This window comes from Harmonia axyridis, chromosome 2 (genome assembly GCF_914767665.1).
Source record: "Harmonia axyridis chromosome 2, icHarAxyr1.1, whole genome shotgun sequence".
Taxonomy (NCBI): Eukaryota; Metazoa; Arthropoda; class Insecta; order Coleoptera; family Coccinellidae; genus Harmonia; species Harmonia axyridis.
In genome coordinates, this window is record NC_059502.1 from 10,715,931 (window position 1) to 10,735,264 (window position 19,334).

The window sequence follows — 19,334 nt, forward strand, 5'->3', positions numbered from 1 at the left end:
CCTTCGCACATGTTTTGTTGAAAGCCGTTATTCCCATCCCCAAAGAGCGGGACCGAAGCTAGTTTCCCTACTCCCAAATAGAATGCGAATTTAAAATGTATCACGCGAGTGTCTTAGGAGGGTTTCGATCTCGGTTTCTATACATATATTTTTACTCAAGGTTGTTACAGCCAAATGGCTCGTCCATAATGTATAGATATTTATGGGATTTCGATGGTGCTCCAGACAGTACATCCGTTCATATTCTGATTGCGACTGGGGTCGGGCATCAATTCATATCAAGTTGACTTGTTGTCTCGTATTATTGCGTTAGGAATGATCTGCATAACGGAGATGATGGTTTTTATTCGTGAAGGTGGGTGTTTTTTATAGAAATACTTATTTCATGAATTGCATACAAGAAATATTATGAAATCTTGAAAAACATCGAAAAATGTATACCATCCTAAAGACAGGGTGACCACGAGAAACATTTACACCATTAACTTATATTGCCCGAAAATTTCTAAACCAATTCATAATGGCAGGTCGACTTGGGACTGCTCCATGGTGGCTCATGTTGAAATGAACTCTAGATGCTCGTTGAGCTGCTAGTATTGTCCATCTCTGGCCACCGCGTTGAAATATTTGGTCATCTTTTGAAGCGATCCACGAATCGATCCATTTTCTTACTTATTCAAAAAACCGAAAGTGTCGGTCAGCTAGGCAGTGTGCCATTGATCGAAACAAGTCATACTCCGAGAAAGCAAGGTCTGGAGAATACGCCGGGTGTGGTATGTCTTCACCACTTTCGCAACATGGGGTCGAGCATTGTCATACTCTAAAATCACTTTATCATGTATCTCGTTGTATTGCGGCCGTTTGTCTGTCAATGCTCGGCTTAAACGCATTAATTGCGTTCAATAACGATCACCTGTGATTGTTTCAGTCGGTTCTCTCATTTTACACTACGCCGAGCTAGTCCCACCAAATACTGAGTATGACCTTGGAACCGTGAATATTCGGTTTGGTCGTCGACGTGGAAGCATGGCCTAGATATTACCATGATTTTCTGCGCTTGGAATTATCGTACTGAACCCATTTTTCTTCTCCAGTCACAATTCGAAGCAGAAATCCCTTCCGTCTCTGCCTTGCAGCAGCTGTTCTCAAGCAAACAAACGCCGTACATTATTTCTCGGCTTCAACTCGTATGGCATCCAATTTCCTTGTTTCTAAATCAATCCTATGACTTTCAGGCGTTTTGAAATGACTTGTTGCGTCACTCCCTATGATCCTACCAATTCTTGTTGCGTTTTACACAAGTCTTGATCAAGTAATGCCTCCAATTCTGCATCTTCGAAAACCTTCTCTCTTCCATCGCCATGCTGGTCTTCGACGTCAAAATCACCGTTCTTGAAGCATTGAAACTACTCACGACACGTTCTATCACTAATAACGGCCTCACCATAGGTATTTGAGAGCCTCAGCCACATATTTCTTCATATAAAAGCAGAAAATTAAAACCTAACTCAAATGACGAGAATTTGGCTCGTAAACTGACATGTTCAATCTAGAATAACTTCATGATGCAGACAAAAATCGACTAATATTTCGATGACGTTATGTTTACAAATACCTAAGCTTATTGTATGACATCTACGATCTATTTATTTCGACTACCACTTACCGCTACAGATATCTATTCAAAACAGCGGAAGCAAAGTAGTACACCTAATATTATAAGAATATACAGATACAATAATAGTCGTGATGAAGAGATGGAAGGAGTGACAAGATCAACAGTCAATAGGGATTTGTCAAGAAGTCCACTCGAGTTTGGTGTCACTGCCTTATTTAATCAATTTTGAAAATGTACAAATTAAAAAAGATATCATTTTTCTCTTCTTTCATCTAGTCATAAGCACACCCACGCCCAGCATCCATTCCTTGATATTCCTTTTCCAATTTCATCAGCGAAAGCCACCCAGCCAGTTTTCATCCACATATCTTCCACATCTGCCCGGATGTAATTCACTTAAATCAAATTTCACGTTTTCAATCATCACATATGAGCGGACGCCCTCTCTCCTTTCAATAAATACAGAGAAAAAATAATTTCGATTCCGCCGCTCTCTCTCCCGTCTAAGAAATGGGCCTTCTTTGTTACTCCGGTATTAAGCCCCAGTTTTCACGGAGTTTTTCCGGGCCTGCACCGGCTGTATTTCATTGAAATCCGTTCTGATTAGTTTCTGGTCTATCTATTCCCGAAACGAACGCTCTGAGGGTGATTCTCATTCCGGAGAGCTATGTTGTTTCTGTCAGCCTTAAAGTAATTTACATCATCTGCTAGAGAACAGGGGATTTCGTTTCCCCTTAGCTTTTTACTTCTTTTTTTTCTTCGTTTTTTTCGAGTGGTGGTTCTTTGTTCCTGCCCGGAAGGATAAGTAGATGGACATCTTATCAGATGGAGGGATTAAGGGATGTTTTTGAATGAGAAGTCAAACCAGCAGGTTTTCTAATAGGAAGGTTCAATTTGAAATAGTTTTAATGGCGACACTGTGTATTAGTTTTTGATATGTCTTATGTCATTTGTGTTTAGTAGGTTATTTTTTCAATCATGGAACGATACAAGCTTCATTGAAGTTTACGAATTGTTAAATTCTTGTAAAATGGCGCGAAATGAAAACTTCTCATAAATTCTTTATTACTGGTGCTATTAACATGAAACAAAAACATTCTACAGACCCTTTTCTCATTAGAATCTAGTTTCACACAGCAAATCAACCAGGTGCCCATCTATTAGGTGTAGATCTTTGATCCTGCCGTTTTGCAATAGATGGCTGTTGCGGTAAGTGGTAGTCGAAAAAAAAATCCAGATGTCCATTACTTGATCAAGACTCGTGTCAAACGCAACAAGAATAAGTATGATTACTGGGAGTGACGCAACAAGCCATATCCTTGAAGAAATCTGCGGCTGAGACTTATCTAATGCTCTCAAATACCTATGGTGATGCCGCTTTTAGTGGAAGAACTTGCCGAGAGAAGTTTCAATGCTTTAAAAACGGTGATTTTCACGTCGAAGACCAGCATGGCGGTGGTAGAGAGAAGGTTCTGGAAGATGCAGAATTGGAGGCATTACTTGATCAAGACTCGTGTCAAACGCTACAAGAATTGGCAGGATCATTGGGAGTGACGCAACAAGCCATTTCAAAACGCCTGAAAGTCATGGGAATAATTCAGAAATGAGGAAATTGGGTGCCGTATGAGTTGAAGCCAAGATATGTTGAACGGCGTTTGTTAGCTTGTGAACAGCTGCTTGCAAGGCGAAGACGGAAGAGATTTCTGCATTGCATTGTGACTGGATACGAAAAATGGGTTCATTACGATAATCCCAAGCGCAGAAAATCATAGGGATATCCCGGCCATGCTCCACGTCGACGGCCAAACCTAATATTCATAGTTCCAAGGTCATGCTCAGTATTTGGTGGGAGCAGCTCGGCGTAGTGTATTATGAGTTGTTGAAACCGACTGAAACAATCACAGTTGATCTTTATGGAATGCTATACAACGAGAGACATGATGAAGTGATTTCAAATCATGACAATGCTCGACCGCATGTTGCGAAAGTGGTCAAGACATACTTGGGAACGTTGAAATGGTAAGTCCTACCCCACCCGCCGTATCCTCCAGACGTTGCTCCCTCGGACTATCACTTGTTTCGATCAATGGCACACGGCCTGGCTGTACAGCACTTATGTCTTATGAAGAAGTAAAAAATTGGATCGATTCGTGGGTCGCTTCAGTTACTATCACTCATTTACTATCTGGTGGCAATAAAATTAGAATTTTTTGATTATCTATGAGGAGCAACCCCCAAGAAATTCTTTCTACATTGAAGTTCTCGATCGAAGCAATAAATGATGCTGGGTTACGAATAATAAACGAAAATCCATCAGAAACATTATGTTCTTTCCATTGAAAAACTTTCACAGAATTGGCGTGCTGGTGGGTTTTACTAAAAATCTCCTTTTTCTGACCTTGTGGTTTGTGATATGATTTATGTAAGTGGTGTAATTCAGGTTGAATAAAGTTATTGTTATTATTTAACTGACTAGTGTTTCACAGCTACGGAACACGGAAGTTATTTTATAAAGTACCAAAAATGCGAAAAACTATTGGTCAAACATCCTACAATAACTACAGAACAGCTCTTCAAGAAAACTATAAAGCGATGTCTTTTTTCTCAGTCCCGACAGCGTGTAGCTCAATTGGTCGATTTGAAAAACGCTCAGATTAGATGAAACCAAACATATTGTTAAACTCCTGGACTCTGTTAAGTCGTATTGGAACAGCTTCAATCAGGAAATATTTTCAAGTCAAATAACCATTCACAAGATTCGTCTTAAATGGTTACAGAGGGAATATTAATATCAAATAATTACAGTTAGTTCCAAATTGTCTTTATTATTATACAACAGAAATAAATCACATTACTCAATTTTTGTGAAGAATGTATAAATTTTTGTTTATGAAGGAAAATTTTGTTTTTAGAGATTTATTGAAATCATGTGTATTACTTTTTTTTTGTATTCTTTCATATGGGGATAAATAAAGCATTAAAAAAAAATTAAAAAAAAAAACTATATCTTGTAAGCACTTTTAATAATTTTAAACATAAAATCTTAATTGAATACTCGATGAGTGTAGGAACCCCGCACCCGGAAGGATCTTAGACTAATACCCCTCCGGTTAATTTCGTTTCAGGTGTTTCCTCCTTTTTCGGGAAGTCGTTCGGACATTCGTGCGTGATCCGAATTAACCGAGGAGATGGGGAAAATTCCTCGGGAAATGCGGTTACGTTTGTTTATTCGACGAATTCGTGGAATACAATTAAAGCCATTCTCGTAGCAACTCCTTAAAATGTTTTTCTAATTTGTCTGTTATTACAGACGTCGTGACGAGGGTTCAAATAAACGTCTAGTCACGGTATCCAGAACAACTGAAAATCATTCTGCGTCTATCCATTTGGGCCCCTAGGATCAGAGGGGGAGGGAATCAATAGGGCGGGTGTCATCGATTGTTCGAATGATTCGATTAAAATTTGTGTAATTCGTTTATCGGGAATTTTTTTCTATATTCTGATTAGATTTTAGGTTTACAACTTTGGTTCCGCCGTTTTGCAATAGATGGCTGCAGTGGTGAGTGGTAATCGAAATAAATAGATCGTAGATGTCATACAATTACACTGGGATAAGATAATATAACATTGAGTAATAATTGATAAACCTTATTCATATGTAATATGTATCCATGCTGAATGAAAATAATATTTCAATTCAGTAATGGTTAACGTATTTCTTAGAATATTTCCCTCCCGTCAAAAATTCTATGCATATGGAGAACAATTATATCGAAAATTACAGCGAATATTTCCCTCCTGTCAAAAATTCTATGTATGTGGAGAACAATTATCGAAAATTACAGCGATAATTGCATTGTAGGAAGCGAAATTGCACTGCGATAATTGTTCTGTTCATATAGATGCATAGTTTCTATGCATCTTACACAGATCGAATCTATGGCAATTCCATTCTACATCAGTTTGACAAGTGATGTAACAGTTTATTCGGGAAATATTCCCCCGAATAACACTCGTGCATCAAAATGACCGGATAATTTCGCATTCCAGCGTGTTTTCTTTGAAAAACTGCATTCGGTCATTTTCATTTTTGGAGAAAGAGCCCGACACCGAAAGTGGAGGGCTCTTTCAGTTTTTATGACAACACACTGTCATGCAATATTATCGGTAATTTTGATGCACTTGTGCAATTACTTACGATAATTATTTTGGTTGTTTCTCTTATCCGATTGTTAGGGTCTGAGAAGAACCGTTTGCCAAACTAGGTATTTTTTCTAGAGTTCATGTTGAGTGTATCCGGGTTTGAACCCTAGTCATCTTGATTGCATCTGTTCAGTCTAACCACTGTTCTGCCAACATCACTAATAACGAAGCAGGTACAAACGATCTAAACCCAAAATTTAGTACATATGTGTTAAGCGGCGTTCAATAAGCCTATAGTAACACAGATTTTATGTTCAAAAAGGAAATTCAAATTAAAGGAAAAGTTCAAGGACAGATCCTTCAAGGAGATGCGCTTCTCTTTGAGGGATGTGTCCTTAAACTTTGCCACATATTGGATCGCTAGAATTATGTTAGTTTGTTAATTATTAATAAATCCTATATTCTGAGTGAATAAATTATTGAATTCTTGTGAGAGTTTATTCATAAATAGCAAATGTTCGTTAATTACCAGTTGAAAATTTGTTGACACTGAATTTATGTTATTTGTTGAGATAACGTAAGTTCATATAAATTATTTATCACCGAAATATATTAAATATTAGAAATACCTTGTTGACAAATATTTTATTCTCTATTAATATACTTTTTGAATGCATAATTTGACTATTAATGAATATATCAAATATAAATCTGCTGTAATAGTTGTGAATAAATAACCTCCAAATAAGTGGTTCATTAATAAAAATATTGATTTCTCTCAGTGTTAAGGTAAAAAGGACCGTTGTGTCTTTTTTGTCTTTACTTGTTCTTTACTTTTGTCTTTTCTTCCAACTTGATTCGAAATTTTGAACCGTATTTTTGAAGTTTGGTACTAACGAGTACTAACGTGACTTGTGGTGCCATCTGTGCGCCAGACCCGAAACTTATTGAATGTTTCGTTTTCTCGACGCAAACTAGTCTAATAATCAGAGCAGTGAATCGAGCATTGATACTCCATTATGCAACAAAAAAATCATTCCTGCGGAGATGATACTCTGCGAAGAAAAACCCAGAATTATCCGGTCCTGCAGACCATGTGGAACAAAGAATGCATCCTGTATTATTCATGTACCTCCGTAATGATTTCTTGTCAGAATTAGGGTGAAAAGGGGGCTCGAAGCGAGTGTGGTGCGGAATTTTTAAATCCATATTGTTATTTATGAATATGACGTAAGGAGGGAAACTTGCGTGAAAATTCTCGGATGGAGAAGCGGGGGCAGGCTTTTCTCCGGTCCGACCTGTGTTTATGCCCCGGATAATGGAAAAATGAAAGCGTATTGTGCTCCAAATTCATTCAATTTCGGGAATCAAGTTGGATTGTTCGGGATGCCGATGAACTGAGAATGTTTAACCCTGGACTTTGAAAAAGTCGAGGAAAATTGATATTATGGAATTCGAGGTATCTTTTGGTTCGTTATTTTCAATAATAAACCTTCGAAATTGGTTTTTAAAAAATATTCATTTCAACAAAATGAATTACTTATACCGAAAAAAGTATTTCTAGGCGCAGTACTTTCACTTTCGTGGTAGACAAGAAAGCACGGAAAAAATAAATGGAATATTCGTAAACCCCGAAAATATTAACTTTTCTCTAATTCTGTGGTTATTCCGTTCATTCTTCCACATCTTGTAGAACAAAATCGTGCGAGAATATATCAGAAACGCACAGTTTTCATGGTTATATTTTATTATTCTATGTTGGTACTCCGAACTTTCCGCCACGGCTTTATCTGTCAATTCATCAATTTGCCTTAAAGAAATCAGTTCTGCCAACCAACATTTTTCAATGCAAAAATCACTAAATTATATTTATGGAAATATTTCATCAATTTCAATAAAAATGCAATGAATTAGAGAAAATAATGTATAATACTCGTACAGAAGGCTCATTCTACCACTCGTTCATTCCAAAACTCGCCACTTCGTGGCTCGTTTTTGAATTTTGAACTCGTGGAAGAATATCAATGCCTTCTGCACTTGTATTATAAATAACTATTCTAGTATTCATTCTTTTGAAGTTTGATTACAGATACGTCACTTTACCTCCTGGCATGACAGTGGGAATGATGAAAACCTCTTTTTTTTCCTCTTGAAACTTCAACATGTTGTAACCCAAAAATTGAAGGCTTCAGAAATTCAGGTTTATAGGAACTTCTCTTCTTAAAAGCACCTGAGCATTCACACCTGAAGAATCAGCGCATCTTGTCTGAAATACCTTATATAATATTTATATTTTAGTAGCATATGTATGGAAGGAGTAATATTATAGACACCCTACCATATGTAGGTTTTGAGACAACTTTTAGGATGTCTAAATACAAGTTTATACGAATTTATAGTTGGGTACCTCAAATTCGGAGATTAGTACCTGGTTTTTACTATTAGGTGTAAAACTTAGCTTCCGCCGTTATGCAATAGATGGCTGTTACGGTAAGTGATAGTCGAAATAAATAGATCGTAGATTTCATACAATAAGCTTAGGTGTTTGTAAACATAACGCCATCGAAATATTAGTCGATTTGTGTCTGTATCATAAAGTTATTCTTGATAAAACATGTCAGCTTACGAGCCAAATTCTCATCATTTGCTGGTGATTTTAATTTTACGCTTCAATATAAAGAAATATGCGACTTAAGCTCTTCGAATGCCCTCAAATACCTATGGTGAGGACACTATTAGTTAAAGAAAATGCCGAGAGTCGTTTCAACGCTTCAAGAACTGTGAATTTGACGTCGAAGACCAGCATGACGGTGGAAGAGAGAAGGTTTCGAAGAATTAGAAGAATTGGAGGCATAACTTGATCAAGACTCATATCAAACACAACAAGAACTGGTAGGATCATTGGGAGTGACACAACAAGCCATTTCAAAACGCCTGAAAGTCATAGTTATGATTCAGAAACGAGGAAATTGGGTACCGTACGCCGAGAGATGTTGAACGACGTTTGTTTGCTTGTGAACAGCTGCTTGCAAGGCAAAGAGGTAACGGATTTCTGCACGCCTTGTCACTGGAGACGAAAAATGGGTTCATTACGATAATCTCAAGAGCAGAAAATCATGAGGATATCCCAGCCATACTTCCACGTCGATGGCCAAACCGAATAGTCACGGTTCCAAGGTCATGCTCAGTATGTGGTGGGACCAGCTCGGCGTAGTGTATTATGAGTCCTTAAAACCGACTGAAACAATCACAGGCGATCGTTATCGAACGCGATTAAGGCGTTTGAGACGAGCATTGAAAAACAAACGGTCGCAATACAACAAGGGACATGATAAAGTGTTTTACAGCATGACAATGCTCGACCCCATGTTCCGAAAGTGGTCAAAACATACTTGGAAACATTGAAACGGAAAGTCCTACCCTAACCGCCGTATTCTCCATACGTTGCTCCTTCTGACTGTCACTTGTTTCGATAAATGCCACACGGCCTGGCTGACCAGCACTTCTGGTCAAAAAACGGATCAATTCGTGGATCGCTACAAAAGATGACCAGTTTTTTCAACGCGGGATTCGTACGCTGCCCGAAAGGTGGGAGAAAGTAGTGGCCAGCGATGGACAATACTTTGAAACATGAATGTATATCCAGTATTTCACAATAAAGAATCGAATTTCGGAAAAAACGGCGGAAGCAAAGTATGACGCCCATGTAATTTGCTTGTACTAATAAATGAACAAGGGGACTTAAGGGTCCTACCATATCGTCAGTGCTTACCTTGTTTTTCAGATGAATTTTGTCGAAATAATTTCATGAAACAAACTACAATTCCTCTCCCAATAATCTTCTCCCCATAATTCCTCTTTCCAGCCTCCCATTAACCTCCGATCGACGTTAAAAAAACCCCGTAGTCCAAAACGCCATTCAGCGAAAATTTAATTGGAAGTTTACTCTCGGACCACCTCATTTGGTCCTACGGCCCTCGTTCCCCGAACCCATTCCGGCCCCAATTCGAACCAATTCCATTCAATATATTCCTTGGGAAGTAATCGTGGAGTGGCTACGATCCTGCTTAACAAACAAGGACGTGTCGCCGATGCTCTCCCTGGACGTAGTGGGGCGCGCGCGGGGGGGGCTGCAGGGGCAGTTTGTCACGGAATGTTTTTTTACGAGCGGTCCCAGAGGTGCGCTAAACTCCGGTTACGTACCTTCGCTTTTAGCGCGCGCCAAAAAGGGGGGAAAAAGCGACAACGCAACGGACGACGCACTATATTTGCTGCTCACGGGGACGCGCGAGTCTCTTACGTATTCTGCCGTACGACAATGGACCATCTGCAACGATTACTCGCCAGAAATATGCTGCGTTATTTCGTTTTCCTGGATGCCGACAACTTACGTTGTCTTTGGGTGTAGAGGGTTTTTCACCTGGAGTTGTTGAAACACTAGATTTTCAAATCTCCTCTTATTTAAAATCCTCTATTTCTTTTGAAACTATTCATTATAGAGAGAGTAGCATACCTGTTGGCCAAAAGGTTTTTAAAGATATGATCATTACGAGGTGTTAAAGCTGTCTTTTGGATCATACAAGTGACAAAGGGAGTTATTACTGTTCTCAACATGATAAACAGAGAAATAATCAACGAAAGTTCAAGGAAATTACGTGAATCTGAGACATGAAGACAATCCTGGATGCCAACAACTCTCGTTATCTTTGGGTGTAGAGGGTTTTTCATCTGGAGTATGATCTTTTTGCAACACTAGATTTTTAAATCTCCTGTTACTGAAAATCTTCTATTTCTTTTCAAACCAATTACTATAGAGAGAGTAGCATACCCGTTGGCCAAAAGGGTTTTGAAGATATGATCCTTATGAAGTGTTAAAACTGTCTTTTGGATCGTGAAAATGACTAAGGGCCTTAATACTGTTCTCAACCCAATAAACAGATAAATAATCAACGAAAGTTCTAGGAAACTACATGAATCAGAGAAAATCCTGGATGCCAACAACTTTCGTAATCTTTGGGTGTAGAGGGTTTTTCATCTGGAGTATGATCTTTTTGCAACACTAAATTTTTAAATCTAAAGTTACTGAAAATCCTCTATCTCTTTTGAAACTGTTGCTATAGTGAGAGTAGCTTAGCTGTTGGCCGAGATGATTTTAAATATATGATCCTTATAAGATATTAAAGCTGTCTTTTGGATCGTACAAGTGACTAAGGGCCTTATTATTGTTCTCAACCTAATAAACAGAGACATAATCAACGAAAGTTCTAGGAAATTACGTGAATCAGAGACATGAAGAAAATCCTGGATGCCAACAACTTTCGTTATCTTTGGGTGTAGAGGGTTCTTCATCTGGTCTTGTTGAAACATTCAACATGCACAATAGTAGGTTATCTACAAATAATAGCATAGTTATTTCTCAGTTTATATCATACAGTATTCTTAGATACTCCCAATTTGAACTAATACATTAGAACACCAAAAATGATAATTCATCACATATAGAAACAAAATTAATTTATTACCTAACTGAGACATCAACAATGTCCCACTCTAGGTAAGGCTATATAGCTTTTTCCATTCTCCAAGTCGTGATACCCAATTGGAGATGCTTCACAATTAGCACAACCCAAAAACTTTGTAGTCCGAACGGTATTAGAGAAGCCAACATTTTAAAAAGTGTACATGTCAGGAACACACGAAACTGGAGAGAGAGATTGATAAATCTCTTCTTACTAAAAATTCTCCATTCCTTTTGAAACTATTTACTATACAGAGAGTAGCATAACAGGCCAATTGAAAAGTCCCCGGTCTACCATAGTAAAACACATTTTTTTGGCAAAATTCGATTATATTATTCAACATAGTTGCTTTCGAGGGCGATTCAGCGATTATTCCAACTTTTCGATACCATTTTTGTAGTTCGATTCGTCTTTCGCTTCAAAATAGGCCTCAGTTTCTGCCATTACTTGTTTGGAGCTAAATTTCTTTCCAGCGAGCATTCTTTTGAGGTCTGAGAACAGGAAGCAATTCGAAGCCCAATTCATGACATTTTGCAATTGTTTTCATTGATTTTTGATACGGCGTATTGTCTTGATGAAGCAGCACCTTTTTTTTTCAAATGGAGCCGTTTTTTAACGATTTCATCCTTTAAAGGATCAAATAACGCTATATAATAATCGCTGTTGATGGTCTGGCCCTTTTGGAGGTAATCAATGAATATTATACCCAGAATAGGTACTGATGCAATAACCTTGCCAGCTAACTGTTGTGTTTTCCTCGTTTTGGATTCGGTTCATCGTGTGGAGTGCACTCAGCTGACTGTCGATTGGACTCCGGAGTGAAATCATGGAGCCTTGTTTCATCCATTGTCACATATCGACGCAAAAAGTCAGGTTTATTGCACCTAAACAGCTTCAAACACTGCTCAGAATCATTAACACGTTGTTGTTGCTTTTATCGATTGTGAACTCGCGCGGCACCCATTTTGGACACAGCTTTCTCATTTACAAATATTCGTGAATGATATGATGTACACATTCAGATGATATCTTCACAATGTCTGATATCTCGATCAACTTCACTTTACGGTCATTCAAAATTATTTTGTGGACTTTTTTCATTTTTACGTTTGAGCGTCCACAGCGTTCGCTGTCTTCGGTGCTGATTTCACCACGTTTAAACTTAGCATACCAATCAATAATGGTTGATTTTCCTGGTGCAGACCCCGGAAACTCTTCATCAAGCCAAGATTGTGCTTCAAATGTATTATTCCTTTCAAAAAGCAATATTTTATCAGCACACGAAAATTGGAAAATGGCGTGAAATGAAGAGTTCTCATTACTTTATATTTTATAGTTATAAACGTGTAATAAAAACATCCTACAGTCCTCTTGTCTAGTTAGTATGTTGGTGTAATCATTCTTTTTAAACTACAAACTTGTGTCTTCTATAAATGTAAACCATAACAATTTCTGTAACAAATAAAATCGCTTTTTTTTTCTTTTTTCAAAATTAAATAACACGAAATATAAATTTCTTAACAAATCACCCAGGGTGTCTATCTATGAATGACTACCAATTACTTCAATACACTTCATGATCCTCTTTCGCAAAGATCTATTGATATCAAGTAACCCTTGTCTATTATTTTTATTTCCATCCGCGACTTCTACTATTTTCAGTCGTGATTCGAAACCCATCGTCATAAGAGAGTCGATCCTTATCCTTTGGGACCATTCCCGGCTCAAAATTCGAAAAGTACAAACATATTGTCAAACATATTATGAAGAAATGGAAACACCTGAACCAGGGAGATATGTTTTCCTCAATAATTATGTAACGCTCTAGGAGCCCATTTTGTAATTGATCGGTTGTGTTATGGATATGCGGAATAATTCATAGTAGAAACGAACGTGATCAAATTACAGAGTAACAATGCGGCTTTCAATTATAAGGCGTTTGCTACATTGTTTCTTGCAGGTTAGAACTGAAAAAATCGCACGAATCGTAATCACAAAACCTACGTTGGTCTAGTTTGTTTTTTATGGTTTCAATCGAGAAGTATTGGAATTGTTTGGGAGTTTTTTTCCACATTTTACCTACGACTAGTATAAAGGTCGTTCCAACGGAAACATAAGCCCCCCTGTAAGTCAAAAATTTAAAGTTTTTTCACAACCATAACAAAAAAACACACCTCTATGTGTGCATTTTTTCAAAGGATGGTAAACTTAGTATAAATTCGTCAGGAGCTCTTTCTGTTTTTTTTTCTTCGTGTGTCAGTTGAATAGAGGATCTGTTTCTAAAGGCCCATACTCAACATTGATATGTACAAATATTTCTTATCTCGAATAATTGAGTTTCTCCATATAAACATTCAGTAATAAACAACCTTCGTTTTTTGAATAATATTTTCCATAGTGTGTTTTGGGTTATTTTGAGGATATTCGGGGAATTATTGAAGGTACCACCCAAGTACAGGGTGGACAAATTTCGATGTTTTAGCACTACAACTTTTAAACCTGAGGTGATAGACAAAATCTGATACCCTATTCTCGGTCTCTTTTTCTGAGAAACTAACAAGAGTAGTATTCATTTTCGGCCACCTTCTTTTGATTTCGAGTTATAAGCGAAAATTGGAAAAATGAAATAATCAGATTGACGGAAGGACACCGCTCTTGTTACAGAAAGCTCAATTTTTCTGTGCTCATCAACATTTGAAACCATAGAAATATTGGGACTCTTAGATAAAAAAACGTTTTCGACCATTTTCTATTATTTATATCAATACAAACCATACGATGTTCTTATATATTTTTGAAATCAGGAAAAATTAAGCTTTCGAAAAATGGCACAGAAATCTAGTGTTCCCATTTGAAAAAACATAACTTTGGGTCGTAGCTTCGTAATTAAAGATCCTTTTGAAAAAACAAGCACGCCACTGGATTCTACGTAAAAAAGTGGCTGTATAATGTTTTAATTTCAGATCTCTATCATCAGTATTAGCGGAGATATAAAGGTTTTTCGATGTCGCCATTTTTCCAATTTTCGCTTATAACTCGAAAACAAAACAAGGTGGCCAAAAATGAATACTACCCCCAGAAAAAGAGACCAAGAAGGGGGTATCAGATTTTGTCTATCTCATCTGGTTTAAAAGTTGTAGTACTAAAACATCGAAATTTGCCCACCCTGTACAGTACCTCATGACAGACTCCCCAAAAGAGTGGTATACGGTAGTCAGATTTTTGTGCCCTAGAGTGTTTGTCAACTCATAGAAATTCCTGTTTGAATATCTGAACCTCCAAAACAACTTAGTCCACATGATTTGAAGCATTTAAAAATACTATAAATGCTGATTCACAATTACTCCAAGTTACTTGATCATTTTCGTCTTGTCTATGAAGGTACATTTGCAATTTTTTGAGTCAAGACAGTCTTTCTTATGGTGTTTGGACTAAATGCAATAAATGTAGAGCTACTATCAAAAATAATCTTTCGAATGTTGATATCAGCGTTTTGCCTTGAAAACCAATAGTTGCAAACCATATTGACATTATATTCTTTGAGGTTGAATATTTCCGATATATGAAATTTGCTACGAAATTTTGTATATTCGAAATATCATTTGAATTTTAAGCGGAAAAGAAGAGTGAATAAATTTTTTCAACGCCCAAGTACCTAATATGACATTGTATGATTGATATCAATCAGTTGAATAGACGGTATGATATGAGAGAAAATTGTCGGTGCGTCTAATCAATTAACTGCAGTTATTATTGTAGTTCATAAGATAATTAAATCAATTCTTGATTTTATCTCACTCCTAACAATAAGCGTACATCGACCCTGAAGCCGAGCCTGTACTCTGTGTTCGTCGACGGATAGCTTGGACTGACGGACAGCGGTTCCCAAACATAACCTTAAATATTCCGATGTAAATAGAAAATACGAAACTTACCTTAGATCTGTCAAAATTGTTCATGTATCTATCCGATATGTGTTTATTATATATTGCTCTTGCCAATGCCCCTCTGGGTTTAGGAAGATATGGAGAAAAATCGAAATCATTCTGGCAATGAGTATCACTTATTTTTGTTATTGGAGTGGTTGCTGTGATATCTTGTTGTAATTTGTTATCTACAATGAAAGAAAAGATTTTAAATCTTGGTAAGTCGAAATATCAAGCACATATAAAACATTCACCCTAATAATAACAAAGTTAGTTCGTTGTTTGAGGTTAGGATTGAAAATACTGAATTATAACTTACTAGAACACTGCATCTCCAAATACAACACGAAAACTAAGTTACTACAGAATAGTATCACTAAAAATTTGTCTCTACACTAATTTCAACGAAGCAAATAGAAGTTTCTAATATCAGTCAAAAGGTAAACACTTCATTCAAAGGGATATTATGAATCTTTCGTTGGCAACGCTTCTCGTGAGAACTGCGCGCACCGAAAGGCATGCGTTGTTCATCTCTCTAGGTTTGTTTCGTTCAATTCGAATGATTTCCGATTAAATTATTTCGTTTTTTTAATGTTCCTGTCCAATTTTCATCATAAATTGTGCGTGAAACATTTAACTGCTAACGGTAATCCGGCAACTTCCAAATCTTGCAGTAAAGTTTCATTCCATATCTCGTACGTTATGAATGAGAATCGATTCGGCGAACAGGGCCGGCTTCTATTTATTCATGAAATTCATATTTGAAGAATGATTGAAATTTTGGGTACTAGCTATGTAATTTTGTATTAGGCATTAGCTTTATACTACTCAGTTCTGAAATGAGAAATAAGAAGCTATTGCATGAACTAGAATAACTGTATAATAGATTGCAAAACTATAATTGTTTTGAAATTATTATGATATTTTACAGGAATGCTTCTTGGAAAGATGAAAATTATTTGCAGGTTGTCTTAGAGAGGATTTAACACCCTGTTCGAGGTTGAATATTTGATTCAAACCAGGTTCAAGATCATTTGAATGGGATTATCCATGAACAGAAAAGTCCGAGACTTATGGAACAACGAATGACACTTTTGAAAATGACTCTCTGACTTTTTTTTCAGATTCGAAGGACATCTCCCGTTTTTCTATATATTGGATTATGTTATTCCAAAGATATCATATTAGAAAAAAATTTCTTCATCTGGGAATAACCCACAACATTCAATCGGTACCTATCACTGTTTTTATTCACTTAATAAATTATTTCAACTATTGATTGCAATTCATTACTTGTAGTTGGATCCGCCGCTAATACTTAGTATTATTTTTTTAACATTTCTTATGTCATTTATGTTCAATAGGTTATGGAAAGTAATCATGGAAAGATGCACGCTTCAACAACGTTTAGAAATTGTTATATTGTTTTATGAAAATCAGTACTTATTTGGAAGAGAATGATGAATTCTATCTGAAATCGAATTTTGATGAGAAAATTTTTTTCTTCTTCAGCCCTCTTTCATTTTCTTTTTGTCTCTCGAGGTCTCCAAAACGTCACTTTGTATGACCATCACACTCTGCCTTGTAACATGTGGCACCCACTGCCACTGTGCCACTTAAGTTTCACTATTCTACTCATGAAAAATTTTTATGAATACTATTTTGAACATTTAAGTTAATGGGATAGATTAGACAATTATTGGCATTCGAAATATTGTTTTTCTGTTAATTTCAAAATTACTACCTCAATCGAGATGAAATTTGTACAACAAACAATTTCGGGCTTCATGCGTTGTTACATGTTCACCAAAACCAAAGGAATTCAATGATACCATCACAATAAAATTACCCAATATTTTCTCCGAAACCGAAGGAGTTGAGATTTTCTTTGTTAATAAGAAATAGCAATTTCTAGCTTCGAGTCAAACTTTCAGCTGATCACAAAAAAATCAAGGAGAATCTTGGATTAAAAAAAATAAGGAAAAAGAGGATTGACGAGAAAACAGGAACTCTCGAAAGCTCAATATTTTTTTTATCAATTTATTTATTCGTATGAATATTCGTATAAAATAACAATTTCAAACTCCCTACAACATTTTGTGTAAATCGCATCGAGAACTATCTAACATGTAATAGATTATATCTATTGGATAAATGAAAGATACGTGTTAAGATGTTGAATTTTCTCAAAAAAAGGCATGAACAATTTTTGTCACCAATTGAACAAGAAATTCCAAAATGATTTTCAGCTAGAATAATCTCAGTGGCGTACTCAGAGTAATAAACATAGATAGAGGGAGCATATCACATTTTCAGTAAGCAAATTTTGTCCCCAACGTAACATATCAACTTTGACATGAAGCGCACGGAAATGAAAACATATCAGTGATACTATATTTCACTCAATTCGCGAGTTTCTCCACAAAAAATGCACTTCTTATGTCCTATAGTGAATCAACGTTTCATATTAACTCAAAATATATTATGGATGCAGTGATGTGATGATAAATTAAGAGTTAGTATCAAAAAATAGCTTTCGAATGTTTATATCTGCGTTTTGACCAATAGCTCAAATTCCCAATTCAAGTAGAGACGATTGCAAACCATATTGACATTATATTCTTTAAGTTTGAATATTACAATATATGAAATTCTCTACAAAATTTTGTTTATTCGAAATATCATTTGAATGTTAAGCCGAAAAGAATAGTGTAACAGAGTATATTGAAATAAATACCTGAATATTTCAGTAAACAAACTTCAAGCGCGCCGTGAAACAACAGATGACACTAGGAGAGCAAAAGTTGCCAAACCCTGGATTTCAGCAGGTAGATACAGATAAAAATAAAGATTCTCCATACTATAAATTCAACAATTAGGGAAAATATCGGATTCCAAATATTCAAATTTGCATATTTAATCGACAATCGCATAAAATAAATGTATTTCATTCAATATAATATACATTCATATCGATATTGTATCATATAATTGAAGATTTGAAAATATGTAGGTATATCACAATCCGACAACATAATCTAACCATGTTGGCGTATACTCCCTCTATATACGTTTATTACTCTATAGAGGCGTACTTAGTTGCTTGTCGCTGAATCTGCAATGACTACATCTCTACCTCTTGAAAGCCACCCCAAATTCCATTTGCATGTCTTGAGCGGTTTCAGAGGAACAAATAAATAGTCAGTTTTTAAGAAAAACACCCCGTATCTCGGAATACGAAGCATTTGCGATCAAAAATTTTCTAACAAACTGTCATTATTTCGTCATTCAGAGTTATCCTCTATTGCACTTTTCTTCACTAACACTCTGTATAGTAGGTATATATATACAGTTCTGTGGTATCCAAGGTTGCAATTGGTGCATGAATGAACAAAATTTAAAAAATTTTCACACGTCGATTTTTTATATTCAAGAAATCCAAACCTCTCCGATCTTGAAATATAAAAGCCAACACTCGGTATCTGCAATATCCTTTCATCAGCATAAAAGCATAGAATCTCCTCCCATCCTTCAAGATAGAGATAGAAAATCCCCATTACTCGAATGAGGAAATAGTTTCCAGTACCCCAATGATGAGCGGATTAATTCAAAGGAACCGAGTAAGTCAATTTTAATACGGTTCAGTTTCTACCCCCTCCCCTTCCTTCCGGAAACGCAGCTAACGATGGCACTGCGAGAAATACTCGTTAAAATAAATTTCTCTCTCCTTCGCCTCAGTTCGGATTTCAAATTAAAAAACCTCATTTATACTTGAACAGAAATTACACTATGCAATTTAAAAAGTCGGTCCGGGCCGAGACGAATCCGCTCCCAATGCGCCCTTCGTCAAGGTCGATTTTCGTACCAAAGGAACTCCGGACTAATAAAGCATTATGCGCACGGATAATTTTTATGCGATTTGGGGCTCTCGCGTGTAAAAATGTTTCTCGGATTTAATTTCGCTGCTTTAATTGGATTTCGGGTTGTGTATAAATTTCGGATTATAATTAAATTTAAATTACTCGCGAATCTGTGTTGATTCTCCCATTGTGGGTGTGATCATTATTCGAACGGAGGACGAAATAAATTAGTTTTTTCGATTCTTTTTACGCGGCGGAGACCTAAGAT

General features: G+C 36.5%; 1 protein-coding gene across 1 annotated transcript in view; it reads right to left on the reverse strand.

The window, feature by feature from the left end:
- LOC123672329 (protein-L-histidine N-pros-methyltransferase) overlaps nt 1–15,729 on the reverse strand; it is a 147,824-nt gene extending 132,095 nt beyond the window's left edge. The window contains exons 1-2 of the mRNA XM_045606408.1: nt 15,526–15,729; nt 15,216–15,394 (exon numbers count right to left, since the gene is read on the reverse strand). Of these exons, the coding sequence (XP_045462364.1) occupies nt 15,216–15,394; nt 15,526–15,538 (192 nt within the window). The 5' untranslated portion in view covers nt 15,539–15,729. The remainder of the gene's footprint in view (nt 1–15,215; nt 15,395–15,525) is intronic.
- Between the last annotated feature and the right edge of the window lie 3,605 nt (nt 15,730–19,334).